The 26,306-nt window shown below is 41.4% G+C and overlaps 1 protein-coding gene across 1 annotated transcript in view; it reads right to left on the bottom strand.

Annotated features, from left to right (window-relative positions):
• TASOR2 (transcription activation suppressor family member 2) overlaps nt 1-26,306 on the bottom strand; it is a 67,130-nt gene that overhangs the window by 3,308 nt on the left and 37,516 nt on the right. Inside the window, exons 14-24 of the mRNA XM_060159610.1 lie at nt 26,059-26,131; nt 25,899-25,961; nt 21,929-22,633; nt 21,327-21,614; nt 18,175-18,417; nt 13,557-14,424; nt 12,798-13,227; nt 5,840-9,640; nt 2,563-2,688; nt 1,643-1,796; nt 604-709 (exon numbers count right to left, since the gene is read on the bottom strand). Coding sequence (XP_060015593.1) covers nt 604-709; nt 1,643-1,796; nt 2,563-2,688; nt 5,840-9,640; nt 12,798-13,227; nt 13,557-14,424; nt 18,175-18,417; nt 21,327-21,614; nt 21,929-22,633; nt 25,899-25,961; nt 26,059-26,131 — 6,857 coding nt within the window. The remainder of the gene's footprint in view (nt 1-603; nt 710-1,642; nt 1,797-2,562; nt 2,689-5,839; nt 9,641-12,797; nt 13,228-13,556; nt 14,425-18,174; nt 18,418-21,326; nt 21,615-21,928; nt 22,634-25,898; nt 25,962-26,058; nt 26,132-26,306) is intronic.

Here is a 26,306-nt window from a genome sequence, read left to right as displayed (position 1 = left end):
GTTCTAATGACAGTCCTGTGACAGATGACCTGTCCCATCTATAGATTCCCCCAGTCCACCTCTGCATTCCCACACTCCTTTTCCCCTCTCATTACAACCTGCAGGCCCATCTTTGATACGGAAGGGCCTCCCGCAGGCCCCAAGTCTCTTCATTTAAGGGAGTCTGCCTGTTTCTAGTCTATTATTTAAGAGTTAAATTAAGGCTACATGCTGGTCTCAATTTTTCTGTCCTTGTAACTGGAGCAACCTAATTTACCAATAAATGTACAAAAACCCATAGGTGAATTTATTTTTTTTACATTTTAGGATTCCTGTGTGTGTCTGACTTGGTCACTGTTGGTCTGGAGAAGGCAACTCAGACCCTGGATTATGGTCACAACACAGCTTCCTGCACTGAAAGCCTTGCTATAAAAACAAAACCCGAAAAACAGTCCACAGACCTAAACACTGCCTTCAGTGACATAGACGATTTATGTTCTTACAAAGTGACCTTGTGGCAACACGTGGATGACACTGGTCCAGAGCTCAGGGAGCCTTTCTGGGTGAACCCAGGTGTCTCCACCCTCCCCCACACCCAGGCCTCAAATTCCATAAAGGTCTCACCTCACATCTTCTTTTAGCTTTTTAGTTTCCCTGTAGTGAAGCAACCACTTCCATCTTCCATTTTCATTTAGTTTCTCCAGGATTCTGATAATTTCCTTCAGTTGTACTACAGAATGAACAAGTTTGACAAGACAAGATGTATTTTAGGATTTTTGGCTTGTCTAGTCAAAGCCCAGGGATGATGATTTGTGAGAATAAGGCCCCATGTTTGAGTGTTGACCATCACTGCCACTCCTGTAGCTGGGCAGGAAGGATGCTGTGCCGCACTTTAACCCGTGGTCCCTCAACCCAGCCCCACCTTCTCACACTAGCAGGAGAGAAGAGCACTGCAGTCATTAGCAGTTAAAAGCTCTGAGTGTATATAAATCTATGGATGGAACGAAAGTGGGGTCCTGTTGCAACAGAGATAAGATAGGTCTAGGCTTCTAAATACAGAATCTACAAATATTTTCAACTCCACTTTCTATGCAACATTCATGCTTGTTAAGGTACGTCCTCCTCCTCTTCAATGGAGAAGTGGTATCCATGTTTACTTCTAATGTGCTATCAGAGCTGGGCAGGTTTTGATTGTACATAAAGTGTCTGCCCTGTGCTCTAACATTCTTTGACGTCAAATTCATTGCCCCGAGAGAAACTATTTATATATGAGTGTTTAAGGAGATGACTGAGAAGACTTCCAGTAGCCTTTTTTAGATTTCCATGATACCGACAAAATGGTAGGGGTGATGGCAACAGAAACGGAGGAAAGAGGGCTGATTCTAAACCAATATGTAGCTGATTTGATTTGGCAAAGGGAAGAATTGAATATAACAAACTCTCAAATGTGTATGAGTAGTTTAGCCACATTACTGAGAGGTTTTAATACAAAAGAGGTGAAGAGCAAAGTGCTTATTTAGCACAGCATATGACAGAAATTAAGCCCTCAACAGACGGTGACATATTGAGTTAATGCTGATTTCTTTTTGATGAAATAATATTTGAATCACTGGGCAAGGAGAAATTGATTTGACTAGATATGAAAGGAAAATGAGAGACAAACCTAATGTTAAAGTTTCTAGTATTCTGTCATCTGACACCACAAAGCCTCCTGTCTGGAACAGCTCTTGGTAGGTGTAACTGAGGACGTCTTCAGGGCTGTCGATTCCGGCAAAGATGACACTGGGAAGGTGCTTCAGCTTCAGCAGAGAAGGAATCTGAAACATAAAAAGGTACCCCGGTGAAGACAGGTTCATTGGGTCACTTTTGTCATTTCTATCCAAGGGTGTCCAAACTCAGGAACAGCTGGAAATATCTTTAACCTTGATGACTGACTGGTAATTCTGTCAGTTAATAAGGAATTTTAACTCCATCAGCAATGCTGCAAACTCATTAAGATTGGTTACAAAGTGGTCTCTCAACTCCAAAGGTGGAAGACGGAATGAGGGGAGAACACCTGAGGTTTGGGACCTGTAATCAGGCAGGTGGCAAGCTCACCACCACCCTAGTCTCCCACTTCACGTGGCGTCCATGCTGTGGGTTCAGTTCCTGCCTCCTGACGCAGGACCATAAGCCCAGGCTGAGCCTCGATGTCAGAGCTTTTTGGGACAAGCAATTACTTTTATTTAACTGATAGGTAAATATGGTAACAAAGAGTTAAGAAAATTTTCAAAAGTCCTTTTAAAGCAAGATTTATTACTGTTAGACATCAACAAATGTAGATTTATATTTCAGGTGAGAAAATTTTACCAGTCTCTCTTCATCGAAGTTCTCCCTTAGTTACTATGAAAATGTTCTTAACTCTGAGACATAATTTGCCTTATAAATACCTTGGTAAATTACAACGTTAGTATCAGTAGTACAAATGGTATTGTGCTTTAACTTCTTCCCTAAATAAAAAGGCAGTGATGAGCCTGATAATTATAGAATAACATAAAATGCCCAGAATACATTTCTCCGTAAGAAAGTTACTTCCAAACCTACCTGATGCAAATGTGATGATATATCTTCATTTCTGATGATGACTATGAGCATATCCTTCTCCCTGTAAAATGCTTGACAGAAATGCTGAGGTTCAATTTCTGTGTAGCCTCCTTTCCTTAGAATATGCTGAAAGATTTACAAATAGACATGATTTAAAAAAGGATACTTGCACAGAACTACTTTTACAGTTTACTAAAAATATCAAAGACCACATCCTGTTTACTAAATTACGTTCTAATAAGGCAACATAAATGGCAGTTTATCTTATTACCAGATGTCAGCTTTCACATATAAAATGACTCCTGGGTATCACTGACAACTGGATTTAGAAATTTATTTCAAAGGCAAAGCACTTTATAATGAATCTTTCATGTTCATAAAGTATCAAAAGTGGATTCTTCTGAAACCTCAGACTAATATACATACATGAACCTCACCCTATTCAAAGGAGTTACCTTGGGAAGGCAGATATTTACTTTAAAAATGCCATCTCCAGTCAAAATGTTTCTACGACTTTTGACAATACTTATGATGCCTATGCATTACTTTGAGTATCGATAACAAGGACGGATTCTGGAAGCTGGCAGTGGCTTGGACCCAGGCTTTGAAGAGTGGCAGGAGCCGGGTGTTACACTGTGCCTGGTTATGGGGCGCGGCTGTGTTCCACAGAGCAGTTCTGCAATAAGCCTCATTGGGAGGATAAGTTCGTGTAGTTAAAGAAGTTCCTTAACCTTGTCCTCCTTTGTGATTTTGACATTGTTTCTGTCTGAAGGATTCTGGAGGTTTACCAAAAACACGGACCATCACTTGTTATTTCCTTTCTAAAATAAGGTGTTACTTTGGTCAGTCTCCCCGCCAGATCTCAAGACAACTCAAATTTTGACTTCAAGTTTTCACTCAAAATGTATGGCAATGCTAACACAACATAGTGAATCAACTATACTCCAATAAAAATTTAAAAATAAAATGAGAAAAGTATGGTGATGTATTTTCAAAGACATTCCTACAGACAAGATATCTTTTAACAAAGAGCTCCTTAAAATATCTAAATATAAATCCTTATAAATCCTCACCTATTTTACTAATGAACGGTTTGAATTAATACATTTTCTGATAGGTTCAACATTTTCATCAGCTCCTGTGGAATTCTGGGCCATCCTGTCAACACCCTGAATCACCTTATGAGTAAACAGGACCTGATACCCCATCACTGGTGAATGCTCCAGGACAGACGGATTCTCCACCATAGCTTTCTGAGCTTTTTAAAAACACTTTGCTCTTGATCACACTTTATTCTCAAATGTACTTTATACTATGTCCACTTTCTCACTAGAAGTTGTTTTAAAGGTGCAAACAATTTGTTATTTTCTGTTGTAAATAGTGGCCACGTGATAAAATATTACCATGAAATGATACAGTCACTACCGAAACAAGCATGTTATCTAGAAGTACCATGAAATGATACAGTCACTACCGAAACAAGCATGTTATCTAGAAGTGTTACTTCGATAAACATCACTGTGACTGCTCCCGTATGAAAACCAGCGTCACCTGTGCTCTGTAAAAGACATGAGAACTAAGATAGTGCATTGTTGCTTTTGAGATGGAAGCAAAAAGAAATCAAGTATTTTGCTCAATGTGGTAAAACAAGGACATGGCCATGGTGCTAACTCAGTCGATCCCTGACTTATTTCAGCGCAGGTCAGGGTGTGGTGTATCTACTCAGCCAGAGAAAATCAACTTTAATTCAAGGTTAAAATAAATAATTTCCAGGTTACTTTTGGAGGCTAATCACCTTCCAAAGACTGAAGGCCACTTAATGCTTTATTTTTTCAACTAAAATCTTACCAAAATTGTCAGAAATTGCAACAAAGACAATGGGGAGGGGGGCGGGCGGAGGGCAGACCAGATATGGCAGCCATTTGTGAAGAATGTTGGACAACAAAAGGATCCTTGATTCCACAAATTTGGAAAAAACTAAAAATCATATTAAATGATACAAAACAGGAGCCATCAGCCGCCTCACAGGAGAACGTACTGCTGACTCGGGCGACACGGGGAAGCCTCGCGTTGAGGCCGGTTGCCTCGCTTTTCTAATCCACTCTCCGTGCTGTAGTGGAGGGACCACTCTGTCAAGTGCAAACGTGCTGCTCCTCATCTTTCAGAAACATTTCTCGGTGCCCTGCAGGTACCTCAGGAGAGCCCAAGTGCCCCCGCGTGACGTCCACGTGGCCCTTTTACCCCTGACGGTGATCGCCGTACCCCCGACCGCCCCCCACCCTTCCGGAAGCCTCCTCAGGCCCCGTGCTTCCCCCTGGGGCAGCGCTGAGCCTCGGCCCGCAGGTGCCTGATGACTGCGACGTCCACACTGACCGATGCGGGGCAGGACCTGCCAGGAGGCGCAAGGCGCGGTCTGGGGCCTTTCGCTCCTCCGCAGCGGCCCTGGCATCTACACGCCGCGCACCCGTCATGGCGACCGTCACGCTCGTCACTCAGCCCAGACGTTGCAAACATCTGCAGGCACTCTGTGCTCCTCAGCAGCTTGGCGCTGGCAGGGGTCTCCTGGGACACGTCATCCCGGGGCAGCCACCCTGACTTAACCCAAGACTTAGCACGAGGGCAGACACGCGTGGACCTGAAACAAATCTCATCGGGCATCGGGACCCGAACTCTTACTGGTCTACCCGCCCACACTTGGTGAGAGGCCGGCGTCCTCTCCTGAAGGATAACGTCCCTGGGCCCCTGACCAGGTCTGCCACCCTCAGAATGACATCTTCGCACCTGCCCCGCCACACCTGCCACAGCTGCACAGTTATCTTTACCATGTTTCTCACGTCCCGTTAGACCGTGAGGATCAGGAGAGGCAACGTTCCCCTCACCTGCGCACGCGGGGCTCCAACACGCACACCTGAGAAGGACCCTGGATCCCCCTCACTCTCCACACTAATGGAGGTACACAGGTAAGTTTTTTTTTTAAAGGTGAATCTTACCTTTGGCCTGTGTGTGTGTGTACAATTGAATATGCCTCCACTGGTACTGTTTTATGAAAAGAACTCACTGCACTAATCCTGGGTAATCATACAAATCTTCAAATATAGTACAACGGCAGATCCCTGTGGCCAAACCTTTAGTCTGCAGGGAAAGACTGAGCTGAGAAGCTGAAACACCACTTCATATCAATGGCTTCTTTCTGAAGCTGAGAATCCTGTATTACTTACAAAAAACGTAGACAGCAATCAAAATAATGTGAACTGTTAAGAAAAATCTGGCACTTTACCTTTGTTCTTACAAAGAACGACTTGTCCTCTGTCTCCACGAGGTGGAAGAGGAAGGTCCTGGTACAAGCCTCCTTCACAACCCTCTCCAGTTTCACGTGCAGACTGGTGCACAGGTCTGCAACCATGTCATCGTAGGAGGCTGACCGAGGGATGGAGGGACACAGCTCTCGGGGTTTGGCTTCTCCAGAAGCAGCATGTGGCTCTTTCTCCTGGAAGATGACCGGGTGGCTGTTCATCACCTTGTTGAATTCGGCGTATTCGTTGAGAATGAGGGAAATGTCATTCCGGGACTCTTTCAATGTACTGTTATATTTCAGTTTGTTGAGGTGGTATGAAACAGTCGAATTTCGTTCAGAGTTTGGGAGATGATTTCTATCGTGGCCACACCTCTCCTTCCAGGAGGAGGAGGAACGGCCCACACAGCTGGGTGTCTGCCTTCTCGCCTGCTGACCCTGGTGTCTGGGGTCTGAGTGCACGACTGTCACCATGAGGGGACTCCTGCTGCGGGAGGAAGGAGGCAGCCCTGGGGCCTCGGGCACTTTTGTCGCAGGGAAAGCCCCCATGGCGCCCTGGAGAGGGGGCTCCTTAGGAAAGACGGCGGTGGAAGGGGCGGAACATGGAGCAACTCCCGTCTTCACAATTTGTTTTAGTTTATGTGCAAAACGCAGATACTCCAGATCTAAAGTGTTCTGGGTGAGGTCGTCTGCCACCTGCCAAGTGTCTGTCCAAGAGCTGAGCAAGCCGCCCTTGGCCGTGATGCCGGGGTGCCCGCACAGGCTATGCAGGGTTCTCGTAGTGTCTCTTAGGTCTTTAGTGACAGTGAAGTTAGTGTAGGTCCTGGGGATCCCACGGAGATCTCGGATTTGGATGTAAGAGGGCACACACTTATCTTCCTTCTTTAATCCCATGGGCCAGCTTCTGGGAGAAATGCCCGTCTCCAGCCCTGGAACCTGGCTCGAGTAGCCCCAGTCGTCATTATCACTGTTGTTTAGGTTCAGGAAAGAGTCAAAACCATCTTTGGAAGTACGTTGTTTTTTCTCGGTGTGACTATATCGCAAAGTACAGGACTCTTCCGTATCTAATCTGGGGTTTCCACACTCACCAAAAGAGTCTTGATCCGAGTCTCCAGAAAGTGGTTCATAATGGATGTCAGAGTTCACAGTGACATCCAGGCCTCCATCTCGGGTCACAGAGCCCCACTCAGCCCTCAGCCCCTCATCAGCACTCTTATCTTCCACCTGCTCTTCAAAGACCCCACAAACAAGAGGGGCACAAGATTTGGGAACAAAGGAAGAAGGCTCTGTATCGATAGTTTCACCGGTTGCTGCTGTATTCTGGTAAGAACAGACAGGGAAAAGCCCACCATTCAGCAGAGCTCTTGCTGCACACGGTGACTCATCTTGCAGCATGTGGGCCGGTTTGTGTCTGTCTTCTGAAGAGGTGGTGTGCAGCTGAGAGCCGACACCTCCTAGATCTATAGCTGTTTCACATAACTCAGCTCCAGTTTCATTATTCTTCAGCAGACTGGCCATTCTGACGATCATCTCCTGTGTTTCAAACTCCATCTCTGCATCGCTGGGTCCTGCCCTGTGGGTTAGGGTGGCCCCTCCCGAGAAGAGGGTGGGCTTGGGGAGCTCCAGGTACCCGCGGGCCTGCACAGCCTCAGCTCCAGCAACTGGGTCAAGGCACAAGGACTTAACCAGGATGTAACAGAGTTCGTTTGTTTTCACATCACTGCTCGAGTCATTTTCCTTAAGGCTCTTAGAGCTGGTCTGCTGTTTTAATGACACATTCACACCACTTGGTGTGGTTGTAGAAACAAACGTGTCAGCAAAAGACTTATTTTCAAGGATCTTCTGAGGGCTAAACGGAGGCTCACTGGTATCCACAAGATGACTTAGGTGGGGATTTCTGTTCTCTACACTCATTGGTTGCAGTGGATTTCTTGACGTTACCAGGTTTTCTAGAGAATCTCTGCATGTGGCAGCTGAGGCAGGCTGGTTTAACTCTGCATCATGGTGTGGCACCTTATCTGAGAAAGAGTAACCCTCACCACACTCACTTGGGACAATTTCCTCAGTGACTTCACCAGGAAGGGTTAAAAATCTATCTTTTCTTCCTGGGTGATTTTTTAGTATTAGAGGCATTTCAGCAGAAAGCTGCATTTGCTGTATCTGAGTTAAGTTATCTTGTCCCACTGGATGGGTGGGACCAACAAAAGAATTTTCTTTTTCTGTTATGGCCAAATCTACTGTTTCAACCTGGGAGGATCTGTCAGTTTTCTTACAGGGTGCATCACAGAGTTTAAAACTACTTGGAGATACAGCCCAAGCTGGTTGTGCTTCTTCACCTGGTACCTGGCAGTCAGGGCTAGAAGCTGGTGACACTTCTTCAATTAAAGAACTGAAGGAGAAGTCTGAACCAGCATGAACTTCCTCTGCAACCTCAAGGGCACAGGTTTCTTTCGAAAGTATGAAAGCCACTGTCTGTAAGTTATCGCCTTTTCTCTCACTTTCTCGTGGTTTCATTGACGTGTGATCAGCAGAGTTCACATCAGGCACCTCTTCAGGCTCAATTATTTCTTCCACTGTCTCCTGAAGCTCTAAGCAGGGTAACGTGGCCTCCTGCTGCTGCTCCATTTCACCAGTGGATGCTTCTTCCCAGGGACTTGTGGGCGGTGATATGGTGAGAGTGAGGTCAAGGTCAGAATCCTCCTCTGATAACTCGAGGCTGACTTCCTCTCTAGTCACAGATAGGCTGGTTTGTTTGGTAAATGCAGAATTAAATGTTTCAAAACTCATATTTTCACTGTTTAGACCACTCTTGTCATTCTTTAGTTCTGAAGAGCCATCCGAAGCATTCCTCATTGATGGGATGCAGTCAAGTGAATCCTTTTCTTCCAAGGGGTCAGAGGCCGACGATGAGACTACTTCTTCAAGCTGGGACGACTCTACAGTCTCTTCCGAAGAGATGCTAAAGAGACTCTGAGCTGACAGAAAACATTCTTGAGAGAGCTTCATTTCTTCTCTGGGTAACAAATAACTAGAACTTTTAACTAGTGATAATGCCTCTGTTACAAGGGAATTATCAGACGGCGATGGTGAGCCTGCAACAGCCTGTCCTTTCTGTAATGAACACATTTCTTTAGCAAGTATCTCTCTACTCACTGAGGAGGCACAAAGGTACTTAGCGCCTTGTTGTCCTGACACTGCCAGAGAGGGAACGTCCCTAAGACCCTGTGTCTGTGCCTTTTCAAATGCGGACACAGGATGTCTAAGGCTTGTAGCAGGTGATACTTGTTTAATCAACTCCACATTAAAGGTTGTAGGTTTATCAGCTCTGTTTACAACTTCTGTCTGTATTGGTGCATAGGCATTTTTTTCAAAAGTGAATGTAACTGGTTCCAGATTAATCACTACATACTCCGTATCATCCTCCCCTTCCAACGATGACTGACATTCTTTGTTTATAGAGCTGCTGTGCTGGATAAGGCCCTGCAAAGCACCTGTTTTTGTTTGCATTTTTGCATGAAAAACATCAACTTTGCTTTCAAGGGTGCTGTACATAGACTTTTGAAAAATCATTGACGGATTGCTGATCCCATCGTAAGTCCTGGCGAATGTGGACTGTGTGACGGTATCATTATAAGAAGTCACCTGTGTGCCATCAAGTGGCTCAAAAGTTTTATCTTCAGCAGGAATAGAAGATCCATTAGTTTGGGTGCTTCCAATGCTAGAAAGCACCAGATTAGAGGTCTCTAGTTTATCTGATGACTCTTGTTCGGCTTTCCCCCCAATTATCTGAAACGATAAAAGCAAAAGAAATAAATTAATTAAAAAAATCAAGAGCCAAATAGATCTTTTTTTCAAGCATTTACATATGTGAAGAACAGAACAAAGATCAATTTCAGTTTGCTCTGTTCTTTTGAATCTTCATAGGGTAGAGATCAAGCAAATCCCTCTCTTCTTAGATAGGCTTAAAATACCCCCCAAATAGGAATTTGTTTTATCTAAATACACACACACGAGAACTCCAAAACTTTCTTAGTTGCACAGCCTTTTTTTTTTTTTAATGGACTTTTGGGAAGAAAAGTGGCTAGACCACTGGCAATTTAAAGACTTGAAAATGCAGACTGTTTGCTGAATAGCATCACTTAATTCAGAAATGCAGCAGTAGAGGAAAAAGTGCTCAATTAATTTAAATTATTTTTAGTAAGATTAAAAGATAATCTTTAAAGCAAAGAATAACTTATTTTAAACACCAGCTTTCAATTAGACTATAAATGCATTGTCATCTGGAATGTTCCCATGAGGAAACACTAATTATTATCTCTTGTACTCAGAATACACTGATAAGCAGCTTTCCCAAGGTATCAATCTCTATCCTGTTAAATAAAGGTCCCTTACCCCTTAGCTGTCTTCTTAGCTTATAACTGGACATAATCTCTCTCTCATTTTAATACCTCCCTATTCAACAAAGCAGTAGAAAACACAGTGCAGCTTGCATTAATAAACTAAACTAAAAGGACTGATTTAAACAGTACCAGAAAGGATTTAGGATAAACAGTAACAGAAATATCTCTGGACAATTTTGATAACCTCATAAAAAGGCTGTTTCTTTTCTTTTTTTTTTTAAAGGCTGAAGAATGGTCTTGTTCAGAATATGGTAAAGTGGATTGATCATACAGTTGACCTACACCTGAAGTTCTGGAACACTACGGTCACAGATTTCCTGCCATATTTTGAAGCAGTCGTGTTGTAAGTCAGGACCTGTGTTTCAAATCTCTTGTTAAAAACATTTCTGCCTTAGTCAAAGAAAGACACTGACCTGAGTAATTGGCAGGGAGGAGCTGAGACTTGGTTTTAAGAGGACACGACTGGCCAGATACAAAGCATAGAAAACTCTTGATGGTACACTCATTCTGAGAACAGTTCTATGACCCTCCCAATCATACTGTGGCTGATAATGTTGGGCCATAGTCGTGAATCTCACCATGCCTGTGCTCTTAGTGAAATGAAAACTTTGATAATCCTAGTTTGCCCTAGAATAGGGAGTGGTACAGGATGTGTGTGCACCTTTAAAGTATGGGTACAGTATTCAAGAAGATGACGGAAACATATTTCTAAGTATATGCTATAAAAAGTGTTAGGAATCATTAATTTTAACATTCTACTTTCTACTTAATACTCTTTCATGTTTGCAAGAAAATCATTCCTAATTGGACATTACTAAAGTACCACAACAAAAAATACTTTATAAGAAACTAGTGTGTGTATAAATATATATGTAATAATAAAATCTGCCTGACTAAACATAAATACTTTCTTATTCTAAGGTAGTGATTTTATGTATCTCTTTGAGAATAAGATGAAATTTATGAACGCCATCCTCAGAAAAAAAACGCATACACACGTAACATATATTTTATGTGTACACATATAAACACACATATGTGCATATATATACATAAATACATCCACAGAATTAGACATTGAGAAACAGCTAGAGTGTCCAGATCTGAGTCTTGGCCGGACAATTTACTATGTGCCTCCAGGCCATTCTGTACTTCTCCATCCTCAGTCTTCTCACCTATGAGATGGGTGGCACGGTCCTTACCTCACCCGGCCGTGTGAGAATTAACTGAGCTAATGCGAGTGAAGGGCTCAGACCAGTCTCTGGCCCACAGCGTTCCACCAGTCTTCATTCTGATGAAGATGAGCATCTGCAGACACTCACAGACCCTCTGAGGCTCACCCCTGGACCTGCAAATCCCCACGGAAGTCCAGGTACAGAAACTCAATGTTCACACAGGCACTGAAGGTGCCCAAACCCATGTAAAATTATTCTGTAATAAATCTGCTCTGAAAGCTTAAAAAGGCAGTTATTTTGTCAATCCATTTACTTAGAATCTTGATACAACTTTTTAATTTGCTCCAATTAAAATTCGATTATCAGGCTTCCCTGGTGGCGCAGTGGTTAAGAGCCTGCCTGCCGATACAGGGGATACGGGTTCGTGTCCCAGTACGGGAACATCCCACATGCCGCGGAGCGGCTGAGCCCGTGAGCCGTGGCCGCTGAACCTGCGCGTCTGGAGCCTGTGCTTCGCAAAGGAAGAGGCCACAACAGTGAGAGGCCCGTGTACCGCAAAAAAAAAAAAAAAAAAAAAAAATCGATTATCTGTCCTATCAGTTGAGAACAGTGAAATGAAACAAAGTGTATTTTCCATATTTACAAACAGTTATCTGCAGAACTATGAGAGGTCTGGCATTTTATTTACTGTCTCAGGATTTGTTGTTTCGCGGTACACGGGCCTGTCACTGTTGTGGCCTCTCCCGTTGCGGAGCACAGACTCCGGACGCGCAGGCTCAGCGGCCACGGTTCACGGGCCTAGCCGCTCCGCGGCATGTGGGATCTTCCCAGACCGGGGCACGAACCCGTGTCCCCTGCATCGGCAGGTGGACTCTCAACCACTGCGCCACCAGGGAAGCCCTCAGGATTTGTTTTTAAAAATATTTTTTAATATATTCAATTTTAGTTTCCTTTAAGGTTTATCAAAGATTTTTTATATTTATTATTACTGCATTTGATCCATAAACACTATTATAGGTAAACAGAATAAGTATTATTCACCTCTTTTAAAAAGTAATAAGCTCAGAGAACAAGTAATTTGCCCCAAATCATACAACTAAAAAGTTACATAATTATGGTTGGCTCCCAGATCATCTGAGGCCTACGATTTTTTTCCTACTTTTGTTTCTTCAATCAGGATGGTAGATAAGCTCCACCTGCAGACAATCCAGACTTTGTAAACTAAGTTTCTGGCATTCTAATCCTTTACATAGCTAGAGAATCCACTTTCCTAAAGAAACCAATTCCTTGTTATGAATGTGATTTTACGTACAAAAAAAATTTCTTCAAAAATAATACCAGCATTTACAGTATTCAGCTTTTACCTACCTCATTATTACAAGAATAGATGAAATTCTGGCTTTCCGGGGTCTCTGGATGACCTGCTGTTGCAAACATTTCTTTCTGTTCATTCTGCACCCAAAGCTCCAAGCCTCTCACAGGCGGTGGTTTCATGAAAGGAAGCAGGGGGTCAGTGTCTGGGAAGGACACTTTGGCAGTAGGACCTCTGGGAGCCTCATTAGTCTCCAACAGAGGGTCTACGGAGCACCCTTCTACACCGGAGGACTCCTCAATTTCACTGAATTCAAACGATTCTAACGTGCTATTTATGCACACGTATTTTGCTGGGTTGCTGTGTTCTACTACTTTTCGGGATGATTGTATGCCTTTGTTTTGATTGCTGTAAAACAGAGCTACCCACATATGAAGTAAAAGCCTCACTTCTTCCATGTTATCTGGTAAATCAGTATTCCAAGGCCTGAGATTTTAAAGAAAGAAGAAACCAAAATCATTGAAAATGACTATTTCAGTTGATTATCTTATCATAAATAAGTGCCTTAATTATTAACCTTAGTGTTTGTGTTCATTTTTATTTTAAAAATTACATGACCATGAAACAATGAGTAAAATAAAAATGAAGTTGATGTAACAAATAATTACAGTGAATCTGCCTGGTATTACTCCCAAGTTACTGGATTTTACACACTTCCTTCTCCCTCCCCAGAGTTTAGCACAAGTATCCCTTCTCGCTACATTTATCTCAACAGAAAAGTTCATCCATTTTCATCCAGTGTCACTCCTACTCACCCGTGTAGTGCTCTGATTACAGTCTTCTCCAGGGGGTTGTTGGTATACTTGCTGTCTAAGCTGAACACGTAATCTGCTTCCCATATGAAAGTGACCTTAAAGGAGCCATCACAGCTGAATACGGTACGAGAGCGGCAGAAGTCCTGCAGGCTGGAGGGCAGCACCCTGCTCCTGCGCCTGAGCGCTGGGGCCTCGGAAAGCTGCTGCAGTGGGGAGGTGACCTGCTGATGCCGAAATGGCATCACTTTCCCCACTGGGGTTCCCGCTTCAGGGCCTTTTGTGCCATTCTTGGCAAACGCAGGGCCTGGGGCCCCTCTCTGCTGTAGATGCTTCTTTGAATGTTCTGCAAGGAGCAGGGCATAGGAATGCTCCACAGCAACAAAAGAGCTTTGGCTTGCGTCGGAACTTCCTAGGGTTTCCTCAGGCAGTGCCAACTGGGCTTCTGCAGGGGCCTGAATGCCAGCAACCAAGCTTTCTTCCTCCTGGCTGACCGTGGGGTCTGATGTCAGATTACTCTTATCAGAGGGCTTGGATAACGGTCCACCTTTTTGACTTTTAACTCCTCTATGATATTCGTGGTCTGATGTACCACGCAAAGAATGTTCTTTAGAAAGCAAAACATCGTTTTGTGGCAATTCAGAGGAGCAGGGCAAGTTTCTGGGCTCAGAGGATGGTGTGGTAGAGGTAGCAGCGCTTAATGCAAGATCAGCCAACATATTTAGGGCCTGGGAGTCACAGTTGACAATGGAGTTTTCAGGTGGGTCTTCTGGAGCCACTGTGGTATTTTCTGGTTGAGCTGTACTTATGCTAATAACTTCTTGACCATCTGAAATTTCTGATTGAAGCTGTGAAGAAGTTTCTCCTTTGGCTTCAGCATAAAAGAAAAAAAGACACGTAACACTTGATTTCCATAGAATTAATTCTTTGTCATATTACTATGGTTCAGTGAAAATCAACAGTTAAGTCAACATATTCAAGAAAAACCTCTTGATATGTTGCATAAATTGTATGTTAAATTTTTATTACCAGAGTGAGGTCTTGTCCAACTTCCTGATGTATTATAATGTATTTACCAGAGGAACAAGTCTTAAGGAATGTGCATATTAATTTAAAAAGAAATCACCCTTCAAAACTGCATGTACTCAGGCTTCCCTGGTGGCGCAGTGGTTAAGAGTCTGCCTGCCGATGCAGGGGATACGGGTTCGTGCCCCGGTACGGGAAGATCCCACATGCCGCGGAGTGGCTGGGCCCGTGAGCCGTGGCCACTGAACCTGCACGTCCGGAGCGTACCGCAAAAAAAAAAAAAAAAAAAAACCTGCATGTACTGATCTACACACAAGGCATACTGCTCAGCTAAAGAAATATACAAAGAGAAAAAAACAAAAACAAGAAAAGAAAACAAGACTCCTGCCCTCAGAGAGCTTACAATCTAGTGAGAATCTAAGAATTTCTAAGTTTAAAGTGTATATTATAGAAGGTTAATGTACTTTCTTAGAAATCATTTCCCTTGGCAAGTTATTAGAGAAATCACCTAAGTTCAAAATAGAGATGATTTTTAACCATATTGATGTTTATAATGTTTATGATGTTATAATGATATTTATAATACGTTATGATACAAATAAAAAATGAGAAAAGTAAGAATATTCAGAATCGCCAATTAATTTCAAGTTTTAAAACTTCAGTTTCTGCATTAAAAATATTTCCTCTCTATTCTATCTGCAAAAAAGCAAATCTCCTCATCTACTGATAATTCTTCTTACAGCAGGTACTCAAATCTACCCACTGGCATTCGGTCAGAAAACTAACATTCTCAGGTGGTTTACTTGCCTTCTCAGGACTTCGATTCAGCCTTTTAAAATGTGGTTATCATGAAGGACAAAGTTCTCAACAATACTGGGCAGTGAGTCCCTGTAGCAGGTGGCTGGATGGACAGAAAAGCCAACTGTGCTCCTCTTTATAATTAGCAGTAGCAGGTCTGAAATAAATTACTGACCTGTCTGCAAAGCCCAATGACAGTACATTCACAGAGAAAACTCTGGCCTATGAGGTCATCAAACAGAATGACAAGAGTGTGTGTATGGTGAGGAGGGTAAAATTAATCAACCACTGCCCAGTTTTTATTTAAAATATCAAAGTCCAACAGGGTGAGGTACGAGAAAGTGGCCTAAAGAGGGCTGTCTCGTGAACCCTCTGGGTGTACTGGAAACACATTCATTTTAGGATCTGATGTGTTTACTGACACTAAGTTCATTCTATCCTTAAATACTATGGTTCTTACACTGAGTATCACTATGAGGAAGGTCGAATATAGAGAACACTGTATTGAGTCAAGAAAAAGGGTTCATTTTAATATGCGTCATTTCAGGTAAATCATTTAATAACTGACTTGTTAGAGGTTTTCAATTAATTAAAAATACAATACTGATAATCTATCTCTTTTAAGAAATATAGATAAAATGATGCCAAATAAATTATAAAAAATTAAAGAGTTCAGTAAATAAAAACTATATTGAAAACTTTAAAAAGGACAGAAAACCATTAGTTTCAGCAACAAAAGGATTGAGCCTTCTTAAACTCTGATATTTCAAGTAAAAGAAATGAAGTGGATTAGCATGGGTGATTAAGAACTAAAAGAAAAATTAACACATTATTTAAAAGGTGGTAATCTTAAAATTTTAACTTGGAATGTGGCTGCACAATATATACAGACACTTGCAATACAAATCGGCCTCTTTCTGAATACCCATTCTGGAAACTTTTCATTTTCTGGGCTCACTTTTCTGCCAATGCCCAGTTGCACACCTCCTCCCGCTAATCGATTAGCCTACAAGTATATAGAAGCCAATTCAGCACAAGGAATTCTAATGACAAGGCTGGGAATACAATGCATTATGTATGTATCTATACTCATCCTGTTTACAGACTAATTGGAAAGACAGGACCAAGACACACCAGATGATTGGAAATAGTATGAATTAACTCTTTAATGTTCTCAAAAACCCAAAAAAGAAATGAAAAAAAAAAGGAGAAATGAGTACAGATCAGAGCATCAGGAAATGGCTCCGTGTGGACTTAGCTGAGCAGAGGGGACTGCACAGGGGTGACAACAGGCGTGGTTCGTGTGGGTGGCACCATGTGCCTGGCAGGGAAGGCACGAATTGGGAAACAGCAGGAGAGAAATGTGGACCCGTGGGTAAGACCACCTCGTAACTGCCTGGGGAGACAAGCAGAGAGTCTGTGTTGGGTATGACTCTCTACAGGTTGTATGGTGATATGACTGAGGAGCTTTCAGAAAAATCTTCAGCCATAAACAACATTAACGAAACTGAGGAAAGGGACTTCCCTGTGGTCCAGTGGTTAAGACTCTGCGCTTCCAATGCAGGCAGTGTGGGTTCGATCCCTGGTCAGGGAACCGATATCCCACATGCTGCAAGGTGTGGCCGAAAAAATTTTTTTTAAAAATGAGGAAAGAAAAAACCAAGCTCATCCATAATACCATCACCCCAACAAAACAAGAGTTTCTTTCCCTGAATTCCACTAAATTTGAGGCTTTTAAAAAACCTAAAGGTAGATGAGAGAAAGTAGAATCATGAGATTAGACAGAAAATTGATGGAAATACAGAGATATGAGGAAATGAAGGTTTTTCTAAACAAAAAACACCACCACACATACAACACAGTAGGACTCAATACCGAAGATACTGTAAAATGTATAGATTTTGCAGCTTGGTGGAGCTGCACTCTACTCAGAGAGACGGGTGCGAAGAGGGACATGGAGCTGGGAGAAAAGTGAGGTCCGCGGTGATGAGGGAACGTGCCAGCAACGAGGAGGTTCCAGCAGGTGGAACACGGAACTAGCAGTCAGCTGCTGGCTCACAGAAGGAGACTTGGTTATTCACTTCCGCACAAGTAGAAGTAGAAAAGTAAAACGGCTTTTAAAATTAATTTAATGCCTTTTAAAACCAAATACAGGGAGGGGCTTCCCTGGTGGCGTAGTGGTTGAGAGTCTGCCTGCCGATGCAGGGTACACGGGTTCGTGCCCCGGTCCGGGAAGATCCCACATGCCGCGGAGCGGCTGGGCCCGTGAGCCATGGCTGCTGAGCCTGTGCGTCTGGAGCCTGTGCTCCGCAACGGGAGAGGCCACAGCAGTAAGAGGCCCGCATACCGCAAAAAAAAACCAAGAAAAAATACAAATGAAATACAGGATTCGGGATTACTGACTGCTTTGAACCATGTCTTTACAGTTCCCTCTGGACAAACTTATAATATCCTTTTTATAACTGATTATGGTCCAGAAAAATACTGCCAGATGCTACTTGCTTGTGAATTTAGTCATTAAAAAAGGCCATTTATACTTTAACTCTGCTAAACAGTTCACGTTCAGGCTTTCTGCAGAATGAAAAGTAGGGTCTATTTAGTGAAGGTATGAATCTTTGCACTTTCTAATTTATTCACAATGGGAAACCAAGTTACTTGTCCTGTCAGTGTCTGAACTAAAGAAGACCATAAGAACGTGACAGATTTCAACTGATCTTACACTGTTTCAATATGCTATTTTATAATCTCGATTAGTCTGTATTACGGTGCTGAAATTTACAGGAAGAGGACTTCTTACCAGGTTGTGGCTGCTTTCTGATTCTGGGATTCTGATTGCCTTTTACTATATTTTCCCTCTGTTTTTGTGGAGATTTCTTCACAGGTGGCTCAGCCCTTGGAACAGTTTTGACTGGAGATGTCTCTTGTTTCCTTGCCCTTTTAGCATTCGTTGACACTGGAACATCTTCAGAAATAGGAGCTTCTTGGTTTTTCCAATCCAATTTGGTTGTCTGTACAAACTGTGCAGTCAGCACTTCAGCACCTTATGCAGAAAAGACACCGTTTTTTAAGGGGCAGGGGGCTCACATATTTATCAGCATAGCTTTCCTTTGATTTGTTTTGGGGGGAAACTTTAATAATGGGGAACAAAATATAAAATTTGGGGTATTTCATTAAAAGATTTTTGAACTTGCTAAGTGTTGGTCTGTATCCCTAATTAGGATTAGGAGAAAAATATCCGAGTAATAACTTTATAAAAACAAGGCATGACTTAATTTTTTAAAAAGATTCCATAATCTTTGCTGACTGATGTGGCAGGTAAGGCTGAACATGCTAGTTCACAGCACAGGGTGACGGATAATTCAATTTACACAAAAGCGACACAGCTCCCATAAAGCCATATGGTTAAAACCATGATCACAATGTAGAGAAGAGACTGTAGGTTCACAAAGAGCCACCTTACATATTTTCCTTCACTACACCTAAATATCAAAGCTTTAACACTGCCTGAAAAATCATCTCTTAAGACAGAGGAAGGTACATTGAAGAAAGTCCTCTTCTGATTTAACTTCCTATAAATCTATTATAATTGCTCATTTCTCTTACAAAATGCTCAGCTTTACCTCTCACAGGGAAGGAAGGAAAGAACTAAAGGTGGAGGCACATGAGGAGAAAAAACTATTAACAACCTGCTTGTATCACACGCAGAAATCCTTTAAGAGTTAAAAAAAAGTTAATAAATGTTCCCCGTGAAAACGTTTTCCCCACTGACTATATAAAATAATCACACATGTGAATGTTTGCAAATATTTTAAAATCACATTATATGGAAAATACTATTTCTAATTGATTGAGAACAGAAAACATATTAAAGTTTCAGAATGTGATGGTTATTAGTGAAATGTAGAAAAGAGACCAATTTCATTTTATTCTTTTGAAGGTTAGAAAAACAAATGGTTTTTTAAAAAAGCTTTTAGACTCTCTTAATGTTGTACATTTCCCTGGGTCTAATTATTTTCTTCCCTACTAAACTATTAACGGCAATAAAGCAGCAGTTTTATTTGCTTTTAGAGTAAGACTTCTGATTTTATACCGGTTACAATTTCTAAAATTTTTAGCATAAAAAAAGGCAAAATATAAGTCAAGCAGGAAAACTGTTAGGACTAAATTAAGAAGAGAAAGAAAATAAGATGAGATGATCAAGACTAGGGGAAGCGTAACATCTGCATGGGCAGGAGGGGAACATCTCTCACAACCTAGGTCCTGCGAGGAAAAGGAGAAACACAAAACAGGTGATCCTGCAGGGACTGCCCTGCTTATTTGCATCACTCAGTGACATGTTTCTCAAACTGCATGCAATAATCCATGGGTGTATTATAAAATAAACTTAATGGGTTGCAACCAGAATTCTTTATTAAATGAAACAGAAGATATCAGATTGTATTACACATAGTTAGGGTAAATGCTCCCTGAAATTTCTATTTCAGTAATGTATGAATTTGTGTGTACTGGACTACAATATACAACGTATTTCTTTTTTTTTTTTTGAGCTTTTGTGGTATTATATTTAGTCATCTTGGCTGGTTTAATCACATCGTTGTTGTTGTTCATTTTTTGGCCACACTGTGTGGCATGTTGTGTCTTAGTTCCCTGACCAGGGATCAAACCCATGCCCTGTGCACTGGAAGTGTGGAGTTGTAACCACTGTACTGCCAGGGACATCCCTAAAACATATTTCTTATAGTGGATGAAATTAGCACACTTGAGAAACAGTGACAACATATATGTTGAATTATAGGTAATTTATTTAATACCTTTAAAATGGTTCATATAGAGAGAAACCCAATATGGTTGGCCTGGAATTTGTGAGGAAATGTAGAGTGTGAGTCGCTGCTTCATACTGCCGTTCTTTCTACCACCCTCCTAGACACACATACACACACAATTTCCCAAACTATAATTGGCCAGAAATAACTACTTGTTAAACCACAGGGTAAAATCTTAATTATCTAGGATCCTGGGGATCCACACACCTCCGATGTTTCTTCTTTAGGCATCAGAATTTTTAAATTCAAAATACTATAGATAGGGTTGGCAAATTTTTTCTGTGAAGGGCCAGACCTCAGTCACAGCCGCCCACCTGTGCCAGCGCAGTGAAGTACGGAGACAACAGGTAATGCCTGAGGGGCCCTTTGGCCCAAGTCTGCTCACCTCTTCTCTAAGGGGTCATAGAGCATAAGTTCCCTAGTTTTAAACAAAATACACCACACGTAATCTGAGATGACTCTCAGCCAAAATTGTGTTATTTGTTGTGCTCTGTTCACTGAAGTGCACTTGACTAACATTAAATGGCTCTGGACGCTGATTCTCCCTCAGTTTTCAGGGGGCAACAAAACCACTTGAGGAACTGTTTCAATATATATGTCTCGAGGCCACTGGACCTTGTTTCAGTAGGTCTGTAGTAGGATCCAGACGACCACTTTTAAAACACACAAAGGATTAGAAATTCTGCCCCAGGATGCTCTAGTTCTGGGAGAGTCCAGGCACTTCCCCCCTCTTTAAACATGTTCAGACTATCACTTATCAGTTTTTGCCATCTGTTCTTAGTGTGCCTGATTTTAGCAGATCCTCTTCTTCCACTCGAATTTGTCCAAGGACAGTTCAGAAACTGAATGACCTTATTTCTTAGACAGGTAAGTAAACAACTGAGTGATGATTTGAGCAGTTTTACAAGTGAAATACAAGCTTTCGGTGGGTGGGCTTTTGTCCTATTTCTTGATTTTCATGTTATCTAGATTAGTGCTTCTCCAACTTTAGCATGCACACAGATCACCTGGAGAGAGCTAACGGACACTGTCAAGCTACAGTCCAGGATGGTCACACAGGAACAGGGCTTACACACAACAGTTATTACTAATTGCTCATCTGAAAATCCATACAGACCATGCTTACCGTTTTCTCTTTTCCGAGGAAACTTGAGAGTTGTGGGAGAGTCTGGACGCTTGTTTGCTCCAGCAGGAGTTCTTCTGGGAAAGGGACGGCACAACTTCACCCTTTTACTCCGTACCACGGGCAGCGTGCCTGCTTTTCTCTTAGGCTGAACTCTCAGATTTGATGCTGGACTTAATGGGACCAGAGCTCCCTGCCTTGCTTTAAACATCTCTTCAGAATTCTTTTGTGTTTCTGTTTCTTTTCTTACTTCTGCCGCTGAGTCGTGAAATTCAGCATCTGGAGTCATAACTAAAGAAAATCCAGCATCACAAATTCCATCTGAAATACCTTATTTCTTAGACAGGTAAGTAAACAACTGAGTGATGATTTGAGCAGTTTTACAAGTGAAATACAAGCTTTTGGTGGGTGGGCTTTTGTCCTATTTCTTGATTTTCATGTTATCTAGATTAGTGCTTCTCCAACTTTAGCATGCACACAGATCACCTGGAGAGAGCTAACGGACACTGTCAAGCTACAGTCCAGGATGGTCACACAGGAACAGGGTTAACACACAACAGTTATTACTAATTGCTCATCTGAAAATCCATACAGACCATGCTTACCGTTTTCTCTTTTCTGAGGAAACTTGAGAGTTGTGGGAGAGTCTGGACGCTTGTTTGCTCCAGCAGGAGTTCTTCTGGGAAAGGGACGGCACAACTTCACCCTTTTACTCTGTACCACGGGCAGCGTGCCTGCTTTTCTCTTAGGCTGAACTCTCAGATTTGATGCTGGACTTAATGGGACCAGAGCTCCCTGCCTTGCTTTAAACATCTCTTCAGAATTCTTCTGTGTTTCTGTTTCTTTTCTTACTTCTGCCTCTGAGTCGTGAAATTCAGCATCTGGAGTCATAACTAAAGAAAATCCAGCATCACAAATTCCATCTGAAATACACGGAGACTGAGGACACTCTGCCAATAAGTCTAGTGCAGTAGATACTTCCAAAATGTACCCATTAGGATTTGAAAAATAAGATCTCAACTGAGTTAAAGACTGTAAAGGGCACTTTTCAGCTGGAGGAGTCACGTCAAAACCACTGGACACTTTGCCAAAGAATGCAGTCTCTTTAATTCCATCCTGAGAAGCAGCAGTCAATGAAGGACTTTTGTCCACCTTGTACAGTTCTTGGAGATTATGCTTTACTAATGTGTTTAGACAGATTCCTTTTTCAGAAAATGATTTCTTTGCTTCCAGCAGGGCACAATTAAGGGCAGGTAAAATAGGTACCACCTTCAATGAGATGTCATCTTCAACTTTCAAGTCTTTCAGCCCTAAAATATATACACATGTATTAAAAACCCAAAGTTCTTTTTTTTTCAAAAACATGCAGGAAAAAACGCTTTAGGTTACAAAATTACAAGATGGTTAAATATGATACAGTGTTTCAAATGGTAATCTAAATAGCAATTAATAGAAGACTTATGGATGCACTTAATGAACATATATTATCTACATATATATGAAAACACGCACACACAGAACCAAAAAAGAGTCACTCAGATGGGATCATCAGGTGAGAATGAAGAAGGCAGGCCCGCCTGCAGCTCCATCTCATCTGACCAGGAGCCCAGCATGGGCTCAATGCACCGGCATTTAGAGTTGGCAGAATTACTTTTCTATTCTCATTTTCTGCTTTTAAAATATATCTAATCTGTACCTTATATGACCTACTTCAAATTCTCTTAAGAAGGTAGTCACAGGTGCAAACTTTCAGTTATAAGATAAATAAGTACTAAAGATGTAATGTACAACATAATAAAAAATAATTAACACTGCTGACGTTACATATGAAAGTTAAGAAAGTAAATACTGGGACTTCCCTAGTGGCGCAGTGGTTGAGAATCCAGCTGCCTTTGCAGGGTACACGGGTTCGAGCCCTGGTCTGGGAAGATCCCACATGCCATGGAGCAACAAAGCCCGTGCGCCACAACTACTGAGCCTGCGCTCTAGAGACTGCGAGCCACAACTACTGAGCTTGCATGCCACAACTACCGAAGCCCGCGTGCCTAGAGCCAGTGCTCTGCGACAATAGAAGCCACCACAATGAGAAGCACGTGCACTGCAATGAAGAGTAGCCCGCGCTAGCCGCAACTAGAGAAAGCCTGTAGCAACGAGGACCCAATGCAGCCAAAGAAGGAGAAAGAAAGGGAATACTAATAGTTCTCATCATAAGGGGAAAAAATTTTTTGTTCTATTTTCTTTAATTTTGTATCTATATGATATGATGGATGTTCACTAAAATTACTGTGGTAGTTGTTTCATGATGTATGTAAGTCAAATCTTTATGCTGGTAAACCCTAAACTTATATAGTGCTGTATGTCAATTATATAATATCTCAATAAAACTGGAAGAAACTAGAGTTGCAACACAAACCAGCTGAACTAAAAGAAAGTAAACCCTAAGTAACCCCCAAGTCTCATGGTAACTACTGGTATATATTTCATCACCTTCTCTATCAAATGAAATTTTTTAATATTATGTAACTAGACTGACTAGTCTGTATTTTACTTCCTCTCCCTGGTTCACTCTCTGACTGAAATGCTAATTTTTCAGCAACTCAATAACCTAAAGGAAAATAGTACAGGGAAAAAAGAGAAAAGGTCAGGTCACTGAGAAATAGGTAATAAAATCCTAGAAAATGTAATTTATCAGTAATAAAAAACCCACAGATAATAAAGACCTTTGGTGCCTACTAAACTGAAGTATGAATTATACCATTCTTTTTAACGAAAAAGTAACTGCAAAATTAAGAAACACCTAGCTGAATACATTTATACTTGAGCAGGTATCAGGAAAAGAATGGCAAATAAAAATAAATAGGAAAATGTGGCTAGCCATTAAAATAAAAATTCCTTTCTCTGCAGTTCATTTAGATAGTAACAAGGAAAAATAAAACATGACAAAGTTCTTAGGTACTACTAACAGTTCACAATAAAGCAGTAGTTTTCTAGACAACTTCATTATTTCAAGAATTTGGAAAGGCAGAAGTCAGAACGATTTGTAACAGGCTATTATGAAATCTAAGAAAAAGAACTTTTTAAGTCTGCTAAGCGAAGAGTCACTCAATTTAAAACAAATAACCACAGCACTGAACATTTCTGAGTGACCAGAAATAGAAAAGTGTCTTAATGAACTAGAGGAGGCTGTGAACATTGAACACAACAATCCAATGTTTACTCAAAAAGAAATCCCGTGCTGTTCAACACCAAATGGTACAGGAACTAATGTTTCTTATTCAGGTGGTAGTGTACACCTAAAAATAAGAATAAAGGCAGAGCTCCTGCATACGGAGGGAGGCAGTGTGGGAACAGAGCTGGAAGCCTGCTCAGACTCAGCTGTTTGACCTTGGGCAAGTTTAAGTTTCAGTTTCCTCATCTTTGAAATGGTCATAATAAAAATACCTATTAAGGGCTGTGAAATCAATTGTGCCTAGCAGAATATCAATGTAGTAAATGCTTGAAAAATGCAAGCAGCTATTGCCATTATGTTATTATAATTGGTAATATTTTGCTTATTCCAAACAGGTAATGCCAGTAGTTCTCTGCTTTGAGTAGCTGAATACAATTTAAAAATATCAATTAAAAAAATTTTTTTGGGTTGGTTGTAGCTTTATAAATACTATATACTATATACAAATTATGTTTAAACATACACAGTGTGATTATAAAACAATGAGGAAAATTTCCTCATATGACAAAAAGAAATGACTCATTTACTTTAATTTATTTATTTGCTCAGCAAGCATTTATTATTTTTTAGGTGCCTGACATTTCTAAGCAGTAGGGATGCAGTAGAATACAAGAAAGGCAGGCATTAAATAATTATAAAAATAAATATTTAAATTATATTGGTGAAAAGCCTAGGGGTCCTCATTGAAGGAAAAGTGGTGATGGGAATAAATAAAGTGATATTTAAACTGACACCTGACAGCTATGGGTAAGTGGCTAGACCAGCACTTCTCCTCCAATTTTATTCATTATCTACTCCCACCAGAGAGAGCCTTTCTAGACTTTGTTTCCTAACTGCCCTCTGAAATTCTAATACCACAGATATACTGTATATCTATTTACATACTGCAGGAGCAATATTTTTTGCCCCTAACAGGCAATTCCTGGTCCTGGCTCGGGGGGTGGTCAACATCATCTGATCAGGGGGAAGGAGACAAGTAGTCCAGACAGAGGGAAGTGCTTCTGTGAGGACCTTAAGTCCTACTGACGGGGAGACTATGATAAAACCAACTCCCAGCTCTTGTTGTTCAATAACAAATGAATCCAGTTTTGGACATGCTGAATGTGAGGACCATCTGAGACATTTAAGTAGAAAGAAATGTCCATAGGCAGGTGGATATCTGAACATGGAGCAGACAGGAAAGGATAAGCCTACAAAGAAAGGAGATGAAGGATGAACCAGGGAGAGTAAAGGAAGAGTTATTTAAGAGAAGAAAAGAGTTACCAGGGTCATATGCTGCTGAGAGTTTAAGATGAGGACTGAAAAATGGCCCACAGGTGCAGTGAACTGCCAGTCCTGGTCCTTACCTGCTGACGGGGATGAATGGAATAAATGCAACCCGTGAAGACCCATCTGCTCCTCTCCAAAACCTACACAGAATGAGAATCAGAAGAAAAGTGAGGTTGCTGATCTTATACAATAAAAGTAAACATACTGAAAAACATTTATTCAAAAAGTTGTTCTTACTTGTTTCTGACATAAAGGCTGACGACGTAAGTAAAATAAAAAATTCTCGATCTTCTAAGCATTTGATGATTGCCTTAAACATAAAATAGCAAGAAAGAAGATTCAATTACTCTCTCCTTCTCCCTCTACCACATTCTTCAGTGATTTTTAAGCTCATGAAAAGTTAAAGAAGAAAATTCTTGAAATGTCAGTATTTATGGGAATCAGGACAATTTTGTCCCCAGTATCAGAAACTGCAAGTTCCTTAG

The sequence above is a fragment of the Lagenorhynchus albirostris genome, chromosome 1 (genome assembly GCF_949774975.1).
Source record: "Lagenorhynchus albirostris chromosome 1, mLagAlb1.1, whole genome shotgun sequence".
In the NCBI taxonomy this organism is placed as follows: Eukaryota; Metazoa; Chordata; class Mammalia; order Artiodactyla; family Delphinidae; genus Lagenorhynchus; species Lagenorhynchus albirostris.
This window is presented reverse-complemented; position numbering and strand designations above follow the sequence as displayed.